The sequence below is a fragment of the Protopterus annectens genome, chromosome 2.part1 (assembly GCF_019279795.1).
Source record: "Protopterus annectens isolate FY-2018-M chromosome 2.part1, PAN1.0, whole genome shotgun sequence".
In the NCBI taxonomy this organism is placed as follows: domain Eukaryota; kingdom Metazoa; phylum Chordata; order Ceratodontiformes; family Protopteridae; genus Protopterus; species Protopterus annectens.
Genome location: NC_056729.1, coordinates 1,708,607,668 through 1,708,634,175, shown reverse-complemented (window position 1 = coordinate 1,708,634,175; position 26,508 = coordinate 1,708,607,668). Strand labels below are relative to the sequence as shown.

General features: G+C 39.8%; 1 protein-coding gene across 3 annotated transcripts in view; it reads left to right on the top strand.

Annotated features, from left to right (window-relative positions):
• CASZ1 (castor zinc finger 1) overlaps positions 1–26,508 on the top strand; it is a 668,840-nt gene that overhangs the window by 324,971 nt on the left and 317,361 nt on the right. For all 3 annotated transcript variants that reach the window (XM_044063158.1, XM_044063159.1, XM_044063157.1), the window contains exon 2: positions 9,523–10,086. In XM_044063158.1, coding sequence (XP_043919093.1) covers positions 9,523–10,086 — 564 coding nt within the window. The remainder of the gene's footprint in view (positions 1–9,522; positions 10,087–26,508) is intronic.

Below are 26,508 nucleotides of genomic sequence, written 5' to 3'. Positions count from 1 at the left end.
ATAAAAAACGCAAGGATAAGGACAGGCAGCCTAGAACCAAGCCAGACTCCGAGGCCTCTGCTGGGCCTGTCGCCGGTTCTCTGGTTTTCAGTGAGGCACCTACACAGCCCCTGACGACCGCGGAAATGGAACCCCAGACAGCTTTGGATTCTCAAGCGGAGTGTACTAGGCCGTCGCAACCATCTTTATTAGGCCCTTCCGACACCGGAGCAGAAGGAGATCCCGGAGCAGTAGAAATACCTTCGGTTGCAGAAGGTGTCTTCAGACCGACTACACTCACCATTAAATCTTATGCTAAGCTTAAAACTCCATTAAAACCAAAAAAGACTGTACATCAGTCTCCAGTTCAAGGCCCCATGCCTAAGAAACAGATGCTTAAGATGGCTGAAGATTTGATTATCCTAATCAGGGGTTCCCATCCCCCTCCAGATAAAAGACTAAGACAAGAGGAGGATTATGCTTCCTCTGACCAGGTTTCTATTTCCTCAGATTCTTCTGAGGAACAGGATTACACTTTTCCTCCTTATGAAGATTCTGATGCTGAAGTCTCTCCTCCTGAAGACTACTCCTTTGGGGAAACTTTACATACCATGAGGGAACATTTCCACTGGGAAGGCCAGAACTACTCTGATTCTAAGAAAATGCTCCAAGAGTTTCTTTTACTACCCCAGCACAGACCATGCTATCCCTCCAGTTTTAGATATTGTGGATGATGCTTACTTACCTCCTGCTCCAGTCAAACCAGACAGATACTACAGAGTACCTGACTCACACAAATTCCTTTATAAAAGCCCTGTGGTTGACCCAGAAACAATTTCCCAGGGTCCCAAAGGGGCTAAAGCTTCTATGGCTAAAAATCCTGTGCCCTCTGAAAGGGATTCCAGAGCCCTAGATAGATGGGGAAAGAAGATATACACCTCAGCTACTCTGGCTATGAGAGCATTAAATTGTCAGTTTCACATGCTGAAATAGCAATTCCTAATGTCTCAATTAAAACAAATTGCCTCAATTAAAACAAAACTGAGCACACATTCTGAACAGTCTGAATTCAAGGAAATGCAGGATCTGTTGCATGCAGCTGAACAGGTGGGCAAACATACTTTACAATGTGGATTTGTTTCATTAGAAGCTTCCTGTAGAGCAGCTGTTACTGGGTCTGTCATACGCAGACACGCTTGGTTAAAGGAACAAACCCTACCTGATCATGTTAAAGCAAAATTATTGGATGCACCTTTACAGCAGGATGTCTTATTTGGTGTCAAAGCAGAAGAGGTTTTAAAGAAAATGGAGGATAAGGCAAAGTCTATGCAGACAGTCAAGGATTTTTTACAGGTACAACCCCCTAGTTTCAGCAGAAATTGGCCAACAAAAAACTGGTCCTTTCCAGCTTCTGACAGATCACAGAGGGGTAAATACAGATGCCCAAGGGGCAGAGGTCAGTCACAAGGCCCTTACAAACCTTGCCAATGGGGTGCCACAACCCAGAAAGGAGGTGAAGACAGGCCCTAAGCTAGCAGAAGACAAACACAATGACTCAACCCTCCAACTACCAAGCAAATCTCTCTTGGCAGCTCCCTTGGGAGGAAAATTAGCACTTTTTGCAGACAGCTGGCACATCATCACAAAAGACAAATGGGTCCTAAACATTGTCTCACAAGGATACAGATTCCACTTTCATACCTTGCCAAGGATAAAAGGAATGCCAAACCTGCCACCAAATCAATGGGCAGAGGCACAAAAACAAATTACAGCTCTCATGGACATGAGAGCCATTCAACAGGTACCTACACAGGAGCAAGGACAAGGATTTTACTCAAGACTCTTTCTAGTCCCCAGAAAGGATAAAGCATGGAGACCCATTCTGGATCTTTCAATTCTGAACACCTATCTGCAAGTACCAAAATTCAAGATGCTAACACTAGAGCAGCTTCTTCCCATGCTGGGCAAGAAGGCTTGGCTAGTAATGTTGGATCTCAAGGAGGCATACCTGCATGTCCCTATCAGACAAAATTGCAGAAGATACCTCCACTTCATTGCAGGTTCAACCCATTATCAATTCTCTGCACTGCCCTTTGGCTTATCTACTGCGCCCAGGGTCTTCACAAAATGCCTGGCACCAGTAATTGCATCCTGCAGACAAAGAGGAATTCAAATATACCCATACCTGGACGACTGCCTTATTCAAGCAGAAAGCAAGGACATTCTTTTAAAACATCTGGCATTTGTCAAACACCTTCTAAGTTGCCTAGGGTACACAGTAAACGAAAAGAAATCAAAACTAGTGCCCTCACAAAACATAATATTCCTGGGTGCCAGCTTGAATACAACGGCCCAGATGGCTTATCTCACGCCAGACAAGCAACAACAGCTGACTCAATATTCAAAATAATGGCAACAAAGACCCAACTCCCTGCAAGAAAAATTCTTCGCACGAACAAGGTCGAGGTCAAGGTTTTTATTCCAGACTATTCCTGGTACCAAGGAAGGGAAAAGATTGGAGATCTATTTTGGACCTATCCATCCTAAACACATTTCTACTCGTACCAAAATTCAAGATGCTCACTCTACAGCAGCTTCTTCCCATGCTGGGCAAGGAGTCTTGGCTGGTAATGTTGGACCTCAAGGAGGCATACCTGCATGTCCCAATCAGACAAAATTGCAGAAGATACCTCAGATTTCTTGCAGGTTCAACCCATTATCAATTCTCTGCATTGCCCTTTGGCTTATCTACTGCGCCCAGAGTGTTCACGAAATGCCTGGCATCAGTAATTGCCTACTGCAGACTTCAAGGGATACAAATATACCCCTATTTGGATGACTGCCTGATCCAAGCGGACAGCAAGCACATTCTTCTGAAACATCTGGCTTATGTAATAATGTTGTTGAACTCTGGGATACACAGTCAACAAAAAGAAATCAAGGCTAATACCCTCTCTGAAGATAATTTTCCTGGGTGCCAACTTGGACACAAACACCCAGATGGCCTACCTCACGCCAGAGAAGCAGGGGCAACTAACTCAATACTTCAGAGCACTAGCAAATTGCACCAGGCTGACTGCAAGGAAAATCCTGCAGGCTCTGGGATTCATGGCATCTTGCATCTTACTAATCCCATGTGCAAAGCTGCATATGAGGAAACTTCAATGGTACCTGAAAACCTATGGTCTCAACACAGCCACAGTTTGGAAACAATAATACCACTAATTCCATGTCTACAAAAGGAATTTCTGTGGTGGGCTCAAGCATGCCAAACAAACACAGGTCTTCCATTCAGCAAGCCTCAAGCAAATTAAGTCATCACAACAGACGCCTCGGACTACGCCTGGGGCGACATGACAGATCGGTGCATTCAGGGCAAATGGTCCCAAAAAGAAAAGCACCTTCACATCAATCAAAAGGAAATGCTAGCAGTAATAAATGCTATTATAGCTTTCAAAGACCTTCTGCAACCAGGTCAACTATTGATAAGAACGGACAACACCACAGTTATGTGGTACATAAACAAACAGGGAAGAACACATTCTTACCCCCTATGCAGACTGGCCATGTCACTTTGGAACATGGCCATGGACTTGCAAATCGAACTTCAAGCACAGTACTTGCCAGGCAAGGAAAACACGCTGGCAGACAACCTAAGCAGAAATATGACAGATCCACACGAATGGAAGTTGCATCCAAATGTTTTTACAGAAATAATCCAAGCATGGGGAAGGCCAGACATAGATCTCTTTGCCTCCCACAAAAATCACCAATTGACAAAATTCTGCTCAAGGATTTGCCATCCAAAGGCCTGGAGAGTGGACGCTCTCTCTTTCAGTTGGACATCAATGACAGTTTATGCCTTCCCACCTCTTCCTCTGCTGCCCAAAGTTGTATTGAAAACCAGAGCAGACAGACCAAAGATGATTCTCATTGCTCCAGACTGGCCAAGACAACACTGGTACCCACTCCTGAGGAGCCTGACGCATTTCCCACCATGGACCCTGCCTCTAATGCCTCTTCTCCTGACTCAGCACAGCTTCAAAACTCTTCACAGCCAGCTAAAAACACTCAATCTAGCCGCATGGAAGATTCCTTAGCATCACAACAAACCCTACTCTCCAAGGAGGTGCAGGATGTCATTTTGGAGGCCAGAAGGCCATCTACTAGAAAAGCTTACTCCGCAAAATGGAAACGGTTTTGTGTCTGGAATGAGAAAAAGGGCCAGGATCCTGGAAAACTGAATTTACCACAAATACTACAGTATCTAGCTGAGCTGCTAAGCAGTGGACTTTCATTCTCCTCCATCAAAATCCATGCCTCAGCCATTTCTGCAGAATACAACACTGATCCACCCTTATTCTCTCACCCCCTCTTAAAACAGTTCCTCAGAGGGGCTAAGAATCTAAGACCCCCAAGGAAACAACCAGTACCTGCTTGGGATCTCAATTTCATTCTGGAAAAGCTGACCTTGCCTCCCTTTGAGCCAGCTGCCTCATCAGATTTGCAATATTTGTCCTGGAAAACAGCTTTCCCTCAGCTATTACCTCAGCTTGTAGGGTATCGGAACTACAAGCTCTCATGGCTGTGCAGCCTTTTATCATCTTCCATCAGGACAGAGTTTCCTTACGAACCAACCCGTCCTTTATGCCAAAGGTGGTATCCAGGGTAGCTTTGAATCCGGCCATACACTTACCTACCTTTTATCCTAAGGGGAGAGATTACTACATTCCTTGGACATCCATAGACAACTGCGTTATTATTTGGACAGAACAAAGCCTTTCAGAAAATCAGAACAGCTCTTTGTGGCCTATGCTACAGGAGCTCAAGGAAAGCCAATTTCCAATCAAACAGTCTCAAAGTGGATAGCCCATTGCATACACTTTTGCTATTCTTTTCATGGCAAAACTGTACCTACAGGCATCAGATCTCACTCCACAAGGGCCACAGCTACCTCTGCAGCTTTCCTCAGAGGAGTTCCTACCAAAGATATTTTGGAAGCAGCCACTTGGAGTTCTGTGCATACCTTCTCCAAGCACTACCACCTACCATTATACTCCAAAACGAGAGCAGGGTTTGCCACTGCAGTCTTGCAGGGCATTTTGGCTCCTCCTAGTTCCACCTAGTGCCTACCACACCTTTCTTAGCTTTGGGATTTTGCCCATCTGTTATGACTGCAGCTGTATGCATGATGAACATAGTACAGTTTTGTACCTACCATAAATGTAGATGTTCGAGTGCTAATACAGCTGCAGTCCAGGTTTCCCTCCCTCCTTCCCCTCTTGGGACAGGCCTATTGGCTAACACCTCCTCATACAACCTGATTGGGGTATTAATATATGGTGTATTTGCTTGAAACTACTGTATTTTGATTATATTGCATTGCTTTATTACACAAATTTATGTATTGCCTTCCTTCTGGGGGCACCTGACATCTGGGGCAAGAAAAACTGAAGAAAATGGTGTCGGCTGGTTCTTTTATACCCCTGTCGCACTGACGTCAGGGAAGAAGCGACGAAAACCGACGCCGGACCTAGACTTTGGAATTCGGCCGACCGAGGACCGGCCTGACTGCAGGAGAACCCATCTGTTATGACTGCAGCTGTATTAGCACTCAAACATCTACATTTATGGTAGGTGCAAAACTGTACTTTTAAAATTCCACAGGTGCATCACCATAATTGGTGTATTGTCAGTTATAAAGTTGCTACAGGTATATTAGCAGTTGTAGACCATGCTTGCATCTTTCATGGGTCTCTTGTTCTGTAGTTTGCTATATGTCTGACATGTAATGTTTGGGAGCATGTCGTGTGATTGAATGTCATTTCAACCAATGGGAAAAGAGAGAGTGCTGTTCAAGGTAATTATGTTTGTGGCAGTGGAGTTCTTTTCCCAATGTTGTGTTGATCTCAGAGTTGGTATATGTAATTCCAGGGATGTGGGGGGTGTACGGGGTCTTGCCAGCCAAAAAAAATAATTATGTTGTTTATTGAAGGTTGTTTCAATGAACTGTTTTCACTTTTTTCAGTTTATCAGAATTACCTTTGATGAGTCTACATCAACCCATAACATTCCTTTCTGCTTAAGGCATTTCTGTTGCTCTTGCCTTTTGAGCTGTCCAAAGTCCTCATTGCCTTCAGCAGATGATACTTTCCCACTGAATATCTGTAACAAAAATATAGCCATTCAGAAATCTTTGCAAATTAGAGTGAGGTTGTTGATGTTAGTGAAAGACAGAAGAGAAATGAAGAGGTCATTGTCTCCCTGTACTCTTCCCTCATTAGGCCCGTCATCGAGTACAATGCCCCATTTGGCATATACGTAACTAGACACCTGCAGCAACTGGAGATGCCACAAAAGTACCTCATAAAGAGGATCCTAGACCTTAAACACTTGTTCTATATGGACAGACTCAAAAAACTCCAACTATTCTGTCTCATATCACCTACTTAGAGGCAATCTCTGCTTGACTTACAAAACCATGTCTGACTCAAGTCTGTTAGAAATGCTACATCTAAAGAAATTCCAATCCCTCCGCACCACACGCTGCAGAGACCTTAACCTCATTACTACAATCAACAGAACATGGTGGAGGGACAAGGTCATAACCCAGAGACTGCCCATGCTATGGAATAGACTTCCCATACATGTCAAACCGAGCACCTCACTGGCCCTATTCAAGAGAAGTCTTGATGAGTGGATGGGAAATAGAAAATTCACCCCAGGGATCATTTCAGTGGCTCTACTTGACAGAGGCACTGGGAACTAAGGTTGGGCGGCACAATACCAAGGTAATCCTATGGGCTAGGCTTGTAAAGGCTCCAGGGCCATTAGCCTAGTACACACCTATGAACCTATGAATGGACAAAGAGTAAAATTATGTGTAATCCATACTGAAGTAACTGAAAAAGCATTAGATGGCAAATTGCAGGCAGTAAAATTCACATCCACCATATGCAAAAACTATTGCTGAAGAATGGAGAAAACAATTTCCCAGGCATGAGTACCTAATCATTGAATGCTGTTGTACACAGGAGATCATGGCTAGTCCTCTTCAAGATAGATAACTTCAGCAGTGTTTGTGTTGGCATGACACCTAATAAATGTAACAGTCACTACAGACACTAGGCCATCATTCTCGTTACTCATTTCCTTTGTACAGGTCGAATTTGTGCTGTCTGAACAGTACCCAACATTAACAGCCGTCAGGCAAGCTGATACCAGCTGCGGTGATGGTGCTGCGGTAGCGTTGTCGCCTCACAGTAAGACGTTGTCCTGTTCAATTTTCAGCTAAAGCGTTTTCTGTGTGGAGACATGCGTGAATGGGCGTACCTTCGTTGAAGGTTGTGCGTCAGGCCTGGCAAGTCGGTACGTAAAAATCTACTGCCAATAATTAGCGGATCGGGGTTCCGCTGTGGTGACCCCTAACCGGGAAAAGCCGAAAGATACAACAAGGCAAGCTGATACCAGCATCCTACACTGATGTCACCAGGGAGAGGTCAAATGCAGACAGAAAAAAGGGTGGGACTGAAATGACAATAAAAATATGAACATAACTATAAAATTAGAAGAAACTGAAATTAAAAAGACGTGCAATTGCCACTAAGAACTATCAAAATAGTTTTACTGAAAAATATTCAATGCATGTGGCAAACCACTTTAGCAAACTATATATTGCCAGGTTGATTGCAAAGCAACAGTTAATCCCAGGTTACTTCACATTAGCCTTGGGTCATGGGTTTCAGTCAAATGCGTTACTCTACATTTCCCAGTTTCAAAAAAGAAACTCATGATAAGGTAAGATAGCTCAGGCATGGGGTAAAAACCACTTGAATACTAGCCTAGCTTTTTCCATTCTCAGCTTCTTAGCAGAATACAGAATGCAGAAAAGTGTGCTGTTTATTTTTGAATGCTCACTTTTGGCTCTGTTCTGAAAAACTACTTGCCGGTGGTTTGACAGTCAACCAGAAATGTATTTCAGTCTGTCAAAAGTTTAGCTTAATCAGCTACCTCATTGGCAGCAAGTCAGCTTGTCTCTAGTAAGAGGATAAATTTTCACCGTGTTTGTACCTTACTGTCATGTTACAGGAATATAGCATGTCAGAATGACTTCTGGAAGCAATGTAGGGGGTCTGATTAAAATCAGAATGTGAATGTAATTTTTTTGACATGACTGAACATTACAGCGGTCTTAACGTTACAGCTTTGACTACAGAAATTAGTTTTACTATGTGGCTTTATTAAAATCCTTAAATGCTGCATTCCCCTACCAAACCTTTGCGCACACAGACAGACACACGCACACCACACACACGCACATATGCACATTTTTTTTTCTTGCAGTACCTTGTATTGCAAACAAGTTAAACATTGGAATTTCTTCAAGGCTGTCTTTCAGAGGATCTTTCCATACCTGACCCATAGCTTTTGTAGTCTGTGTTGTCAGCCGCTGAGAGTTCTGGGTTCTCATGTATCTTACATTTGTTCCATGTCTCTTTGGAATCCAACTGCTATGTGCTTATTTACAAAATTAAAGCCGAGATGCTATGTCACAGCGAGTGTGTGTGTGTGTGTGTGTGTGTGTGTGTGTGTGTGTGTGTGTGTGTGTGTGTGTGTGTGTGTGTGTGTGTATGTTTGGGGGTGAATGGATAACTTGTGCAAATAATGCAAAGCCTGTGACGTACTTTTTCTTCTCACTATAACTGTATCACTTTATATTAAGAGGAACAGAGAAGCACTCTGTGAATTAAATCCCGCTACCCAAAAAAGAATACTAAGTGAAAAATTAGAACTACAACCAACAAACCACAGTTTTACAGTTCCTCTATTGCTATGACAGACCAGATCATCCAACCTATTTTTTTCCCGGGACCGGCATCATGTGGAGTTGATGCAGTACATTTTAGAAGTGCTTTTTTTGCAAATGAAAATGGAGGAATAGAAAGTCCTATTTAGATATGATCTTGGCTTGTAGGTACAGCTGTTTAATTTCCAGCTTTACACGTATGCAGATAAAAAAAGAAGGCTTCTAGCTCACAACACAGGAAACCACACAGTGACATGTAAACCTACTAGAGTCAGAAAGCAAAAATGCTCATTTGACTCATGAAGTTGCCATTTTGACCACATAAAGGCCTGTATGCTCTTTAGACTGTTTGATACAGTGTTTTAAAAGTGTATTTATTTTTGTGTAGGTGAATGAGAAACTTTTAAAACACAGGTATAGGCCATGAATGAATACTCCCTTGTTCTATTACTTTAAAAGGGAAAAAAAGTAAAATACAACTTCCCTCTGTCATTTTTGTGCTGATTGATATAATTTTCAGTCTAATGTTTGCTTTATGAGTTCATTTTTGGATAGAAAAATATGTTTTAGCTAATATACTATATATGTTAGCATGTTTATGTTGTGTTATTAGACTTTTACATTGGTCTTTTATCAGTTGAAGAAACTACATAACATGTCAACAGTAAAAAGACTGGACCAATTTAATGTTGCTCTTTTTTTTTCTTTTTTTGTTTGCTTTTCATGTCATCCACAAGGTGAAAGAACTTTATGCGCTGACAGGACCTCAGGAAAACCCAACATGGCTGCCAAGCGGAAAGGCGGCCTTAAGTTAAATGCCATTTGCGCCAAGCTTAGCCGGCAGATGGTATATGAACACGGTTCAACAGAGCAGGCTGAGTCAGACCATGGTGCCCAGGACAGCAGTGAGCTAGATGGCTCTCATCATGGTGACCTAGAGAAGGACCCAGAATATTCAAATGGACTTAATGTCATTCAGAAACTGGAGGAGGACAAACGTAGAAGGGAGGCCATTGAAAAATGGGTGAACGGGGAGTACTCTGATGAACATATTGGGCATCTGCAAGAAAGGCAAGGGAGGACTGGTGAAGGTGATGAACTTCCCCCTGAAGGGGTATACATGGTACAGCCGAAGGGGTGCAGTGATGAAGAAGACAGCACTGACGACCCAGATGCTCTCCATGGGTCTCAGGATGGCAGTTATCTAGATGACAAAGATTCGGAAGCAGCCACTCCAAAATATGAAAGTTGTAACTCTTCCAGTGAGGTCACCAGCAGACCCTCTAACACTGCTCCCACAGGTAAGATGCTGGGTTCTTAGGCTGTATGTATTGCAGCTTTTTTTTTTTCTTTTTTTTTTTGTGGGGTGTTGTGATTTCGACAAAGTGAAATTTCTCATGAGTAGTACTGCAACTATACCCCCTATTCCATATAGAACAAAGAGAGAGAGTGGGCTGTCATAATATTTGCAAACTTGTAGTTCAGGCATGGGGTAAAAGCTATCACCATATTTAGAAAATGGAAAAAAATTCATGGAAGAAAAATGAACGCTGTGCACAGGTGCTGATTTTAACCCTGGGAGGGCATAGTGCCAGGAAACATAGCATATGAAACTGAGGTCACTTTATGTTAATTACTAATGAATTAATAAGTGTCCACACCTTCAGAAAGTGCAGCGGCAGTATCTGCTTCATTAAAGAAAGAGCCGCACCATTAACAGCTTCTATTAATGCAGCCACCTGGAGTGCACTGATAAGCAGTTTTGCATCTGGAAACAGATGGGGCAACCTGAAAATCTTTGCCATTGAATTACTAATGTCTTCAGCAATCAGTTTCTAAAACTTATAGATATGTGCAAACCACTTTTGATTATCTGCTTTATCTGTCAAACTGGTACCAGTAAAAAAAGAAATGAATAATTGTTTCTTGACTTTTTTATCTGGCTTGTATGTGAAAATTTGCTGTTTTCCATTCAGTAAAAAATTGGTTATAAAAACTAAAAATGCTGTTTTCCTGAAGTAGTTATCATTTCCAGGTCACAACAAATTACTTGTCTTTCCACTATTAGATGCCTGCCCTAAAACGGTAAAGCATCTCACATGTACAGAATGATTCTTAGAGAAGTAAATGGTGGTCATCAGAGCCTGGCTCATCTGATGCCCAGTGCTGCTCAGCAATCTGACACCCCTCAACACTAAATTGAGGAGCAAAAAAAATGTACGTTCTTTGATCTGGTCTGGTGCTTCTCTCTTAGGAGGAAAGCCAGGACCTATGTATCCCATTCTCAGATTTATGTGATGTACAAAAATAAACAAGTAAACAAAAAGAAAAAGGGTCTCGTGATTGCACCCCCAAAAACCATATGATGACGGAGGTTTCCCCCTTTGCTCCACCCTAGCTATGCTTCTGCTGCTAATGGGTTTATGCCTGCAGCATTCTTGCTATTTTTTAATACCTAAGTTAGCTTTAGAACCCAGATCACCACCAAAGCGCATAATAAGTTTGTTATGATCAGAAACTGATAATAATCTCTTGCGCAACTCTCTAGTTAACAACTTCTCTGAAGTAAAGTTTGTTTGAGTTTATATCTTTTTTTTTATCTTACTTTCAGGGCATTTTTACTGCTGACCACATAGCTTTGGTGAAGCCATACTTATTAAAATATATGAAAACACGTATAAAAATAAGATGTAGAATGAACAGTTTTATATATTAAATGTACATCTGCCTTTTATAAATGACCACTATCTCAAAAGGTAGCTATGGCTTTAACTGTTGTTTTTTGTGTATTTAAAGTGCATGTACTACTATGCTTACCTAGACTACAACATTTTGCTGTGGTAAATGCATCTGCTTTTCCACACACATATGCACACACATATGCACACACGATTTCCATTCTTATTTGTACGTCTGTAATTCCATCATGAATCTACAGTGATACGCTCGGACTGGAATGTACCACCACTGGTACTTCACTAAATGGCCAACAGCTAGTTAACGTCCATCACTTTAGGTGAGTGTGTCCACACATGTACTTGGATGTATGAACTTAAATGTACTTTTATGAATGGAAACATGTATGCGTGTTTAAATGGGAATGTGCACATAGGAGGTTGTGGAAAAAGTTGTGATGCACCAATTCTTCCTAGCAATGAGTTAGTAACTCAATAATAACATCCTTTTTACTCACTGTTATGTATTGTCACAGCCTTATTTAAGTATTATGACTCTTTGTTTATACTTAAAAGAAATGCATTTCTGGAAACCGTGTGAACACATTTCCACCTTCCAACGGCTACCAGCTCTGCCATCCCACCTGTGGTACTAGTTAACTCTGATACAGATTAATACTGCCCGCTGCTGATTTACATTCAAATTATCAGAAATGCTCCTAACATGTAGGACTTCTTAAGATTCGTTCTAGACACAGGGACAGTAGACACATAAAGTGTAGGAAAAGTATTTCCTGAAAATTGGTGTTTACTGGTCCTTAGCCTCATTTTGTAACCACATGACCAAAGACCTACATTGCCACATACAGACCGGTCTTACCATGTCTTTAGTGATTCTTCCGTTAACCAGTTTACAGGATTGCACATTTACTACTAAATGTGCACCAAAGGCTTAATCTATCTACCCTATATTTGTCTACTTCTGTACCTGCTGTCTGTTTATAAGTATGTTCCTGCACCTACCCACCTAAACCACCATAAATAGGTCTCTATCTCTCTCACTAGTCACTATCAAATAATGTCCTTAGTTCACACATCTATGTTTTTGTCCTGTGATTTTTCCTTTTCTATTACCACAGCTCTAGAATTTATATATCTACTTGCTACATTAATCTACTCTACTAGCAGCTTTATGGACTAAAATGTTTAAAATCTGCTCTAATAGCAGCTTTATGAACCAAAACGTATACTAAAAAAATGTGTATACATTTGTACATACAGCAGAGATATAGTTTGTCTATATATGCCTTTACATGTTTTAATTTCATGGTGTTGATATGTATTATGTTTTATTGGAACTGCTACTGATATATCTTGTACAATTGTAATATGTAGCTCATATCTCTTGTATACTCTGTATATATTTCCATACCTGATTATGTGATGTGAGACCATGTCCTGTAACTATTCTTGGAGCTTTTCTCCCCAGGCCTCCACTGAAAATGGGGTTCTGACCCAGTGGTCTTTCCCGGTTACCAAATGTCAATAAATAATAAATAAATAAATGTGTGTGTGTGTGTGTGTGTGTGTGTGTGTATATATATATATATATATATATATATATATATATATATATATATATATATATATACATAACTCAAACCTCCAAATAGGCTGAAATAAAAGACCACAACTCACTGGAAAGTACCATATCATCTTTTAATGGCAGACATGTTCCGCCACACTCAACAAACCAAGGTTTCGCCTCATGGTGTCATCGGTGTATACTTCTGGAAAGGGGAAGCCCCTGTTTTGTACTTTTGCCCTTAAAGCAACAATATTGTACAACAATACTAACTTGTAATACCCAGTGTGTAACAAACACTGTACATATTGAAAATGTATAAATATGAAATGTGAATGCTTGGTCTTCCCTTTAGTTCGCACATTTTTTTAAAACATATTGGAAAACTATCACAAAGATACATTTCTATTCTGAAGATGTCAATTAGTTAGAATTCTAAATGTCAAAAGCAACAAATCATCATGCCGATTTACCAGTGTTCATTTAGACAAGATTTAAATAGTGCTCCTAAATTTGCAATCCACATTCTTTCTTTATTTGTCAAAATCTTATGTCTGTGTGCTAGTGTTAAATCTGTTCCTACTACTTTATCAATACCCAGGTATATAAAATGTGCCCTTGAATGCACCTGTGTATAGTTATATAATGCACTCCGTGCCCTCTTACAGTTAATATCACTGATATGTAATGCTATACATTGTCTCAAGCTTAAGGATGTTTGTCCGACATAAAAAGAACCACACTGGCAAACTGCCATGTATATCACCCACTCGCTCGTGCAAGTTATAAGATGTCTAATATCATATACTTTTGTTGTGTTGACTGAGGTGAACAATTTTGTTTTAGAAATAACTTTGCAATGAATACAATGTCCACAAAAAGTACTTCCCACCAACCAACTCTCAGTTTTCCCCTCTACTGGGCCTCTACTTTTTTTAAATTTGGACAAACCTTCCCCTATAGTTTTTCCTCTTCTGTAACCAAAAGTGCACTGGTTATCTAACAGGGAACTCAAGAAACCACCTGACTTCAAAGTATGCCAGTGTTTAGCTATTATTTCTTTGATTTTAAATGTATTGTTTCCAAATTTAGTAATAAATCTAAGTGTGTCTGAAGATTCGCTAATTTGATGCCCTCTCGACTGTAGCAGTTGTATCCTAGGCATTGAGTTAACTGACTGTAAAGCTGTATTTACCTTGTTGACCCTGTAACCTCTGGTTAAAAATCTAGACTTTAATTTTCCAGCCTGCATCTGAAAATCCTGTGGTCTGCTACAAATATGTTTTAACTTCATAAATTGGGCCATTGGAATATTCTTGGCTATATGACCTGGGTGACAGCATTCCACACGTAACAAGGAGCTCTTAATAAATGGCTTCTGATATAAATCTGTAATCATGGTACCATCCATAGCTTTAGTGACCTGTACATCTAAAAATTCAACATTATTACTATCTATTTTGCCACTGAACCGAATGCCATATTTGTTATTATTAAGATGTTCCACAAACAATTGTCACATCTACAGTGTACCTTGCCAAACTGCCCAACAATCATCCAGATACCTGCGCCACATCACTAATTCTGTCTTAAACTCATGTTGTTGATAGATGACCTCAACTTCCAGATACCCCGTAAATAAATCGGCATAAATGAGTGCAAATGTTGCACCCATTGCTGTGCCCTTTATCTGTAGATACCAATTGTTCCCATATCTAATGGAGTTGTGTTCTAATACCATAGCCAATAATGTCAGAAGGAATTCTTGCTCTGTTGATCCATAGTAATTAGATACCTCAAACCAATATTTGACTGCTTCTATCCCTCCCCAATGTGGGATACTTGTTTATAGTGCCTGGACATCTAATGTGCCCATATAAGCATTTGGTTGGATTAACAAGTCCTCCATTAACAATAGAAATTGGTTTGTGTCCTTAATTTTTTGCTGACACATATGTCAACAAAGGTTTCAATTTCGTCTCAAGATATACTGACAAAGGTTCAATAACAGAACCTCTCCCTGCTACAGTAGGTTGTCCTGGCGGTACAGCTACCGATTTATGCATCTTTGGTACCAAATAGTATTGTGATTGAGGATACTCCACTGTTAGCTTTTGTTCCAAATCTATAGATATAATCTCAGCCTCCCTGGCTTGTTTCAGAAATGGATCTATCTGTTGTTTAAATACCATGGTAGGGTCTAAGGGGACCTGGCAGTATGATATTGCATCAGTTAGATGCCTGTGAACCTTTTGTAAATATTGTTCCTTACCCCAAATATCTATGGCTCCCCCTTATCTGCTTTAGTAATGAATAATTTGTCATTATTAGCCAATTTGCTCAATGCTTGCTTTTCAGCCTTTGTCATGTTATTGGAATAACTTCTGAAAACTTTGTTCTGATTAAGTTGCAAATCCTGCATTACTTGCTATTCAAATATCTTTGCCACCATATAATATGGAGGCTGAAAATCTGATTTTTTTAAAATTTAAATCTATCTGATTGGTCGTGTATCTGTGGTCTATGAGCAAAGTTATACTTCAAATTTAACTTACGACTAAAATTTTTCAAATCATTCACCACTTCGAAGAAACACACGTGTAGCTGGAACAAATCCCAATCCTTTATTAAGTACTTTTAGTTCCAAATCTGAAAACTCATAATTTGTTAAATTTACAACTAATTGGTTTTCTGTTTGTTGAGTATAATCAGGAGCATTAACCCTGTCTGCTATTTGTTCAGTATTTTCTGAAACATGCCTTCCATTTGTCGACAACGGTGCTTCTGCCCGTCTCTCCTAAAGGGCCCCCGCGGTCTCTTAGGTATCAGAGAAACCAATATTTGTGGCTCACCCCCTTCCATCTCTGTATATGTATTAGAATAACCAGAGGTTACCTCTGAAGCACTGGAATTATCTGGGATTATCCTAAGAATAGACCTAGGCCACTTACGCATTGGTCTACTCGTCCCTTTATTTGGCCCATCTGAAAATCTAGCTATTCGCTTGACTTTTTTCCATGTGTATGCCATGTCATTTAGATAGTCATTGGAATCCCTATAAAACTTTTTTGACTTCCGGTCTTGTAACCCATTTTCTATTTTTTGCACCTCCTTGACATACACTGCATATCTCTCACCATAAGTTGTATCACCAAAATATTTGCCCATTTGTTCAAAAGCCTCATTCAAATTTTCAGACATGCCTACATATTGTTGCTCATAATATTCTGTTAATAATCTTATGAACATGTTCAACACCATAAGTTGTACTTGTCGTCATTTTGGAGTGAACTGTTCATTCTCCATCCCAACTCCGGGTTCTACATAAAACCTGAGACCTCTAGGGGCTATATTGGCTGTAGAATAAGCTTTAAGCAGCTTTCTATGCCAAACATTTGAAAGTACTTTTCTCGTTATATCTGTAAGTTGTGTGAAGTGTGATTCCAAGTCTGTTATACTAGTGACCCTGTGTGATGCCACTCCTCCTTTTTCTTTGTGCGTGTGTGTTTTGTGTGTGTGTGTGTGTGTGTGTGTGTGTGTGTGTGTGTGTGTGTGTGTATATATATATATATATATATCAGCCATTTATAATCTCAAAATACTATATAAACCTGAATGTTTAAAATAGCGAAAGTTCATAATCGCAAATTCAAATATGTCGAATTCGCGGTTATGGCCTTAGGCTACGTGATGTCCGAGATTGTGTGTTTATGGTGCGCGGTGCCGTGTGCGGATCTAGGTCTTTTGTCAGGTAAGTGAGTGTTTTGTAAGGGATTTGAGTGGGGGTTAGAGTGTGTTTGAGTGTGCTGTTATGTTTGATGTGTGTGTGAGGGACTGGAGAATGTGCGTGTGTGAGTTTGCTTTTGTTTCCTGTTTGTGCGATATTGGAGTTAGTATATATATATATAAGTAGGAGGGTGTGGGCGGCTCATATATTAGTAAGTGTGGGAGCAGGGGGGCTTGCGCCCCTGCTTATGTGTGTATGAGTTGTGTATGTGTGTAGTTTTTGTTTGTTTATGTTGTGATGTGGGTGTTGTGGTGTATGTATGCTGCAGTGGTTTGTTCATTGTTTTGAATTTCGTGGTTTTGGGCTCGGGGTTTTGTAGTTTCGGTGTGTTGTGGATTCAATTTTATAGTTTCAAGATACGGAAATTCGATGTTTCAGTATTTTGAGATTATGAAGTGAATCTATATAGCTATATATATATCTATATATATATCTATATATATATATATATATATATATATATATATATATAAAAATGTATGTGTGTATGTATATGTATGTGTATGTATATATATATATATATATATATAATATATATATATATGTGTGTGTGTGTGTGTGTGTGTATGAATATATATATATATATATATATATATATATATAGGTTCATAGGTTCATAGGTTCATACTAGGCTATCTGCCCGAGGGCATTTATAAGCCTAGCCCATTGTTTTGTGGCTTACGCCACCCCTTTAGTATGGGGAACTATACCCATTATTTTGCTGTGCCTCTGTCGAGCAGTGACACTGAGGTAATTCCTGGGGTATATCTGCGATCTCCCATCCATTGGTCAAGATTTCTCTTGAACAAGGCCAGCGAGGTGCTCTGCCTCACATGTACCGGGATTTTGTTCCACAGCATAGGGAGTCTTTGGGTGATGAATCTATCCCTCCAGCACGCCCTATTAATAGCCGTGTCGAGGTCTAAGTCTCCCGCCTTGTGGCTCTGATGGATCTAGATTTTTGAGGTGAAGCATATTCATCAAATCTGGGTTTGACATGGCCTTGTATGTTAGGCAAAGGTCACCTCTGAGCAAGCGGTAAGCGACTGAATAGAGCTGGAGTTCTTTCAGTCGGGCAGCATAGGACAGATTTTTGAGACCCTTTATCCTTTTGGTGAGGAACTTTTGTGGCCTCTCCAGCTGCTGCAAGTGTCGGGTCAGATACATTCCGAATGGGGCATTGTACTCAATCATTGGTCTGATGAGTGATGAGTAAAGGGAGACTATGACCTCCCTTGATCTAGATGAGAATCCCTTCATGATAAGGTGGGCAATGTAGAAGGACTTCCTAACTACTTTAGCTACATGGGTGTCGAATGACAGACTACTATCAACCTGGGTCCCCAGGTCCCTGATAACTTCTTCTGTGCTCAGTGGATTGCCACCTATTTGGTAGCTAGGGGTAACCTTGTTTTTCCCGAAGGGTATGACTATGCATTTTTTGGCAATTAACTTTAGGCCGTGGCTCTGGCACCAGTTATCCGTTTCTGTGAGACCCTTCTGAAGGATATCTGTGTCAGATGTGTTTTCTACTATGGCCCAGTTTGCAGTCATCTGCAAACTTTGTCAGCCATAACCCTCCTGTGTTTGCTTGTACTTCGGAAAAGTAGATGCCAAACAAGAGTGGGCCCAGGACTGAGCCCTGTGGGACACCACTTGTGACAGGCTTTGAGTCTGACATGGCGCCAGCAACTCTGACCCTGTGGGTTCTGTCACTCAGCCAGTTTGCAACCCATCTTGTGATGTATGGGTTAACATTTAAGCTGATGAGTTTTTCAATGATACCCGAGTGGGGTATTGTATCAAGGCCTTAGCCAGATCGAGGTAGGCTGTATGGACTGCCTTTCCTCATCAATGGCTTTGGTGACTGTTTCAAAAAGTCAACCAAGTTTAAAAGGCATGATCTGCCTTTGACAAAGCCAAACTGGGTTGGATCCAAAGTCTGCAAATTCCCTATGTCTTTATTTAAGAGGTCCATTATGATCCTCTCCATGGCTTTGCAGATAAGGCTTGTCAAGCTAATGGGCCGGTAATTTCCAGGGTCTGTGGAGGCACCGCCTTTGTGAAGTGGGACCACAGTTGCAGTGCGCCACTCCTGGTGCGTATCCAGAGGTAAGACTTTGATTAAACAGCTGTCCTAGCTGTGGGTTTAATTCCTCATTGAGTTCGTGGAGCACACAGCCGGGGACACCATCGGGTCCCATGGATGCTGTGTTTTTTGCTTTGGAGAGAGCAGTTCTCACTTGGACGCTGGAGATGTTTGGGGGGCTGCACTCATTTGGTATAGATATCTCTCCTTTTGGGCGGGAGGGGGGGCAGAAGTTTGCACTGAACCTGTCAGCCAGTATGTTGGCAATGTCTGTAGGATCAGTAATCTTCACATCATTTTGAACTAGTTCTGAGCATATCTGGGAGTTTCCTCCTAGGTTTCTAACATAGCTAAAGAAGGCCTTATGATTGATATATATATATATATATATATATATATATATATATATAGCAGAACATTGATCCAACTTGGGCATTTTGAGGATAGCTTGGTGAGTATTAGATGTATGATGAATACCTGATAGGCACAACAGGTAAGCAAATTATTTAACATTTTAACTTTATAGTCCATACAAAGAACAGAAATAACAGGCTTGTTTGTCAAGTTTCACAAAACAGTGTAGCCATTTAGTATAAACATAATGTTGAAGAGTTAAAGTTAGTACTATGTTCATAACTTTCTGATGTGTTTGTGAATGTGTCTGAAGAAAGTATGCAACAGTTTGGGATAACAAAGTGTTTGGAAAGACTGTTTTGGAGAAACTGTATATAGAATTTACAAGACAACGATACAGAAGGAAAAAGGAAAAGAAAGAGAGAAACTGGACACTACAGTATAACCAGGGACAAATCACAGTCAAATGGGGCTGTAGATAAGGTAGTAGACCAGGAGCCCTTTACGTGTTCTCTCACCAGTTACCATAAAGTAGTATTCAAGTTTTTTTTTAATGTACATTGCATAAACTCAGTAAAACCAGAACCTCAGCTCTGGCACTTAAGATATTACACAGACCCCTCATTTCTTCTTTCGGCTTTTTCTGGTTAGGGGTCGCCGCAGCGGATCACCTGTCCACTCATGATTAGCAGTGGAGTTTTTACGGTGTGGAATTGCCAGCCCGGCACCCAACCTTCAACAGAAGGCACACACACGCACGCACTCACACCTAGGGCCAATTTTAGAGTGTCCAATCCACCTACATCATGTCTTTGGGATGTGGGAGGAAACCGGAACACCCAGAGGAAACCCACGTGACCACAGGGAGGGCATGCAAACTCCACACAGAAGGCACCCCAGCCAAGGATTGAACCGGAGAACCTCTTGCTGTGAGGACACAGACTCCTCACTCATCTACAAAAAAGCAAACCTACAGAGGCACTGTACAGAGCAAGAACTATCTGTCATTAACACTGAAAGCTAGACTCAAAAGTGCATAAAGTAGATATTGTGACCAGGCTGGAAACCCCTAAAATATCTTAGTAAGTAGGGATTCCACTGTAAGTAAAATAAACATATTTCCAACTGGACCCAAAGGGTTAGGAACCAAAATTAGGTAGATTTCAACTATTTGAGTAAGACCAATATATCATGGTCATTTTCACTATGGATTAAAAGTCTTCCCTCTTGGATATGCAGCAAAGGGTGGGTTTATTGAACATCAAAGCAACAGACATAGGAAAATCACATCTAAGCAAAATCCTTCCATTCCATCATATGGAACCTAGATGTACTGATAAAATGTTGGCTTTTTTCAGTGGACAAGAGCCATGGTGCTGTACATAAGGGAGTCAGTGCCTCATGGACTGGAGGGAGATTAGATAGTTTCCATAAGACATCACTGCTGATGCAACTTCATATCTTCTCCCTGCGAATACAGGTACCGAACAGGACATTCTTCAACTCCGTAATGCTTTATACACATCTTCAAGTATGAAGACAAAGAAAATAAACATGTACAAGAAAAAAATGAAGGGAAGATGGCTTCACTAAATGCTATAAGTCTCAACAGTAAAATGGGTGACTTATAAGCCTTCCTCAGTTCTTAAGACTTAAGCAAGAAAACAAGTGAGCCCAGTAATAAATGAGATACACATTTGGCTTTCACTAGAGTATGGCAGTCGTGTTCTTCTTTGGAAGATAAACCAATTAATTTGCAAATATGACTAATTGATTTTATATTCCAAATATTCTTTGATGCATTAGTAATGACACAAAAGGACATAATCTAGATGTGCTAGGAGGATACCTTTACAAACTGCATATCTAGTTTGTAGTGAAAGAAAATGTGAAATCCTTGTTGACCAGAAGAGTAATTTGCTAATTTTATCCCTTTCAATATTACATTAATATGATGGTAAAAACCTAAACTTTATTCAAGCCAACAACTATTTTTTTTTTAAATTTGGACGGCACATTGGTGCAGCGGTAGCATCGGCTTACAGCAAGAGGTTGTCCGATTCGATTATCTGCTGGCATGCCTTCTGTGCGGAGTCTGCATGTCCTTCCTGCATTCATGTGGGGTTCCTCCGAGTGCTCCGTTTTCTTCCCACGTTACAAAAACATTTATCTGGAACGTTTCTCCCCGGGCCTTTGCTGAAAATTGGCTTTGCTCCAAGTCGGACTTTCCCGGTTAACAAATGTTAAATAAATAAATAAAAATAACTACTTGTAGGAAGTAGTGTCTAGTTTATTATATTTGTTACACGCAAATTGTCAGTTGGGAGAGGAAAACATGGGCTTTTGGTAGGCCACAAGAGTCATAGCTTTTGTTTTATTTGTGTTTGATAGTAGGTGCTTTTTCTGTAGTAACAGATAATTTTTCAGCTTTTCTTTTTGCAAACTCAAATGGACATTTAGTGTTAAGTAAATGGGAAGAAGAGCGTGTACTGAGTATAAATACGTATAGCCAACATTTAATGTTTTATCGTTGATTTGTTGACAACGATTTTATTCTTTGGAGGGGCTCACAACAAAACTTAACCTCTTTTATAGATTTTTTGAATAGTACCACTGATTTTTTAGTATTTTCCATGTCTTATTCGAGCAAAGCAATAGATTTCCTTGACATGCATCCTGAGGTAGATAACACAGGGAACTTCAACACTTCTTTACACCGTAAGAGTTGTTGGAAGGCTATTTTACTGAATTATAATAGTATGCATCCAATGTATATCTATTCCAATATAGTAAAAGGACAATTTATGAGAGTTTTGAGACTATGTCCTTCAGAGACAGAGTTTAATAATGATATGGAATTACTTTCCAGTAATTTTATGGAAAGGGGTTATAATAGGAATGTGGTTGGTTTGAATAAAAATTGATACGCAATGGGAGAGAAAATTGGCTTATAAGCCGTTTTTCTCTCATAGATCTAGAATAGATACTAAAGTTGTGGACAATACCAAGTCATCTAGGTTAAGATTTGGAACTAGATATACGAATGATGTTTGGCCCATCTGTGAGATTTTATGTAAGAATTAGAAGTTTTTAGTGGTTGATGATAAAACTACCTCTGTTGTAGGTGAAACCAGTTATTTTTGTTTTAGGAACTCATTAAATTTAGAGAGTCAATTGTGTGGTATTGGGGATTTCACTACAGGCAGTGCAATCTCTAGTAGAATCGGTACTTTTGCCTGCCGTAATTGCCGTGCCTGCACTTATGTCTCAAAGGTACAAGTCTTCGAACATCCCAAGCTTAATTTTAAATTTGCACCTCGTTATTATATGGATTGTCTAACCCAACATATAGTCTATTTGACCACTTGCAATTCATGTGTGTGTTTTTATATAGGGAAACCCAACAAGAAGTTAAAAGATAGGATATTAAGGCACCTGTATGATATTAGGAAAGGTGATGTTAAGAATGCATCAGCTAAGCACATTTTGGAACATCAGGGACATACTTTTTCCTTTAGAGGGTTGCAACAAATACATCCCAACCATAGGGGGAGACAATTTAACTAATTCCACAGGAAGGGCTGATTTATACTGGATACTGAAGTTGCAAGCTGACAGATATCCAGAATTAAATGGTTGTATTTCTCTAAAACCAGCCATAGAGGGGCGGAAGTTATTTTAATTATTTTGATTACTTTAACATCATATGATCTGAATATTTTGGTTTTAAATGGATTTAAGTGTCTCTTATACATATTGCTTTAGACCCAATGAATCATTGAACACAACGTGAAAGCGCTCGTCCTTATTAAAATATATTTTATCCCAATGGCTGCAGTGGTCCTGCTGCTTGTGTTGAGCTGTTTAATTATAGTATGGAAGAGGCTGGATGTAGGGATATCCATGTCAACCATGTGTAATCTGAGTTGTAGTTGTAGAAATAGAGTAAATATGGAAGTTAAATGAGTAAGTGAGAGGACAAATAGTGCCTTCCAAATGAAGGACAAAAAACAAGAGGCATAATTTTTAAGACAAGGGCCAAGGTGAACAATTTTAATCTAACTTTAATTTACATGGAAGGTTGTATCAGAGAGAAAGTCACTGAACCTATCAAGCACGTTTAGGTTTACTCTTAAACATGTGAGGGCATGGTGTAATAGGCTGTGATGAAGTAGATCAGAAGATTTTATAAAGTCTTTGAAGTTTAAAACAGATCATATGTGTCAACAGCCTGATGAATATCATCTGTTATGGTATACTGTGCTGTTTTTGTAGCCTTGCCCATCCAAAATACATGCCAGTACATAATAAACGTATTTATAGAAGTGTGTTAGTTCATAGATTAGTACTAAGGTAACTGCCCTCGCGAGCCATTATAAGCTTAGCCAATTATCCCTTGTGAGACTCAAACCCTGCATCTTGTGTTTGTAAGGCAAACACCTTAACCATTAGGCCACCCCTCCCAACAAGTTTATTTAATATATAATATCAAATATCAAAAATATTGAAAGCATCTTGAGAAAAGAAAAGTGCAATGATAAAAATATCTAAAGACAGTAATATCAGATGTCAAAAAGAAATGTTAAAAATATTGTAGTGGGACCAGCCGTATGTGTGTTGTTGAGGCATGCATGTGTTTTAAATAGTAGTACTGTGGACATGGTTTGTCTTTGCAGAACTTCTGCCACCAATGCGTAGCAGGCAGGATTTTTATTTTATTTGTCCTTTGTTAGTGCCATGAGGCTAGTAGCCTCTTTTCAGTGGAGATCTGAGGTGGTATCTGTAGTATTAGGGGAAATTTGGCCAGGGCATTTGCGAGCTTCCCATACTTTTTTTGATAGGTGAGGTGGGATCTTTTATATCTACCTGATGTACCACCAAATTAAGCAAATGGGTCCTTGGTTTAATGTTTCATTCAAAGGATGGCACACTCAGGGGTGCAGCACCCCCATTATGCTGCACTGCAGTACCAGTAATTGAGCTAACTTTTGTGGGTATAGAACCCAGAGCCTTGTGCACCAAAGGCAAATTTGCTACCTCTTGCATCAGTGGCGCTGATCCACTAATTTGATCATTTTCCCATTTTTTTTTTTTTGAGACAGGGGCATTAGCATGTTATTAATAAGTGGAGTGTGGGTTTTGTGCTGCAGAAATATTTGTTTTCTGTTTATTGTTTAAAGCAGAGAACTATAGGGATGAATTACCCAATACTCTGCTGACTGTTCAGAGACATTTCTGACTTTCCCAGTGTAGAATTATCATGGAATTGTTGTTCTTTTATGTAACAAGGCTGTTATTTTACCTTGTTTGTATATTTGTTTATTTTTTAACCAAGTAAGTGGGCTTTGAACTTCTTCATCTACCATCCAGGTCAAAGGTAAAAATAGCAAAAGCAAATTCAGCAGTAACACAACTTGCAAACGTTACAATGGAGTAATATTATAGTACAGGCACGTTAAGCACTTGAGCAAAATGCAACAATGACAATAGTGTAAGTGTAAAAGGAGTACACAGTTAGTTACTCGAGAGAGTAATATATGATGCAGAAGGGAAAACACTTCTCAATACTATGTGGATTTATTTATTTTATTTTCTGTGAAAGTTCAACTGGGATAATATCCCATTTTCAGCGGAGGCCTAGACAGAAAAGCTCCATATTAACAGTACATAGACCAAACATTGACTTACAATAAAATAAAAGCATTGCCAAATACCAAAAGCTACCTGTTTAAAGAAAATGTAGTAAAACATCAACAAAAGTACCAATACCTACTTTTTTCAGTAGTGCAATCCCACCTGTATCACCCACCCACTCAATGATACACCAACACTGTACAGCTGCGGGAATCCCCACTTTAATGCAAACTTGCACAAATCTAACAACCAATACGTCCTCAATAAAAAAATATAAACATACCTTTGAACATCTTTCCACCTGTCCATCATACCATTATGTTACAAAGCATAGCAAACTCTTCTGTCACCTAACAAACTGCTACCACTAAGCAGTCAGCCTTCTTGAACTCACACAACAGTGCAGATGACCAGCTGTGAAATGACTCCTGTGCAACACTGCAAAACAGCCAATGTTATGTGACGCCGTCTTTTAATTATATACACATCCACATATGTACATATTTATATTTATTTGCTTCTGCTTTTATGTACTAAGTTTGTACGACTGGGTTTATTTAAAAATCCTTTTACAGTGGAGGCCCAAAAGAGGTCCAGCATATTACACGTATTTTTAAACAGACTTTCAATGATGTACTGAAGCACACATTAACTAATGTACATTAACTATTACACATACATTTACTAATTTAGATTATATTCATTTGAAATAAAGGTAGCTATTACAGTGTGAGTGATACTTATGCATTAGTTGATGCTGGACACTGAGCAAATGAAGAGTTGTGTTAGTGGTTTTTCAGACAGATACTAGATTATGTGATATGTACTAAGAATTTCAAGGACGTGGAGATGAGAGAAGGAACTATGTATGGCAAAAATCCTTAATATTTTAGTTAAGAGGTAGAGTTTAAAATAAGATTTGTATTAGAAGTATCGAGGCGGGGAGTGAGAGGTGTCATAAAACTGTCTAAATGGCTGGGCGACACTAGTAAAACAGTGAATACAAGACAGTAAACTTTTAAAAAAACTCCAGGAATGGTGTGACCTGAAATCAAACCCTGTGCAAAAACAACTTGAAACAAAAACTGAAGAGTTAAAATCTGGACTAGCATATTTAGATAAATGCCAGACTATGTTTATACCTTAGATATGTTCATGAATCTTCACCAAGCACAGGTGGGTGGACCACTGCTGTTTTGGCTGTATTACCTAATAGCAGGCACCTTTATGAATTCTTGGACATATGTGGGACTGCTAAATCTGGTAAACAGACATTCTTTACTAACATCTATCAGGAAAACAAAGTACTAACAGCATTGGAGTGAGCTTCTCTACAAATGTAGACGTGTCTGGATAGATCTTTTCATAGCAAGCCTGCATAAGATGTCTCATAAACACACAGTTCTACTATACGCATCAGCAAAATCTGTCCCAATTGTCTCTTAAAAGTTTTAGAATAGAGAACAAATAGTTACAGCCCCTTCTCAATCACAAAACAGTGGTAAAGGCAGTAAAATATAAAAATGTCTTCCATTCGGAAAGTGGCCGGAGATGGAGCTGCTGGGCATTTTAATTAAGTTGTGGAAATTTAAAATTAAA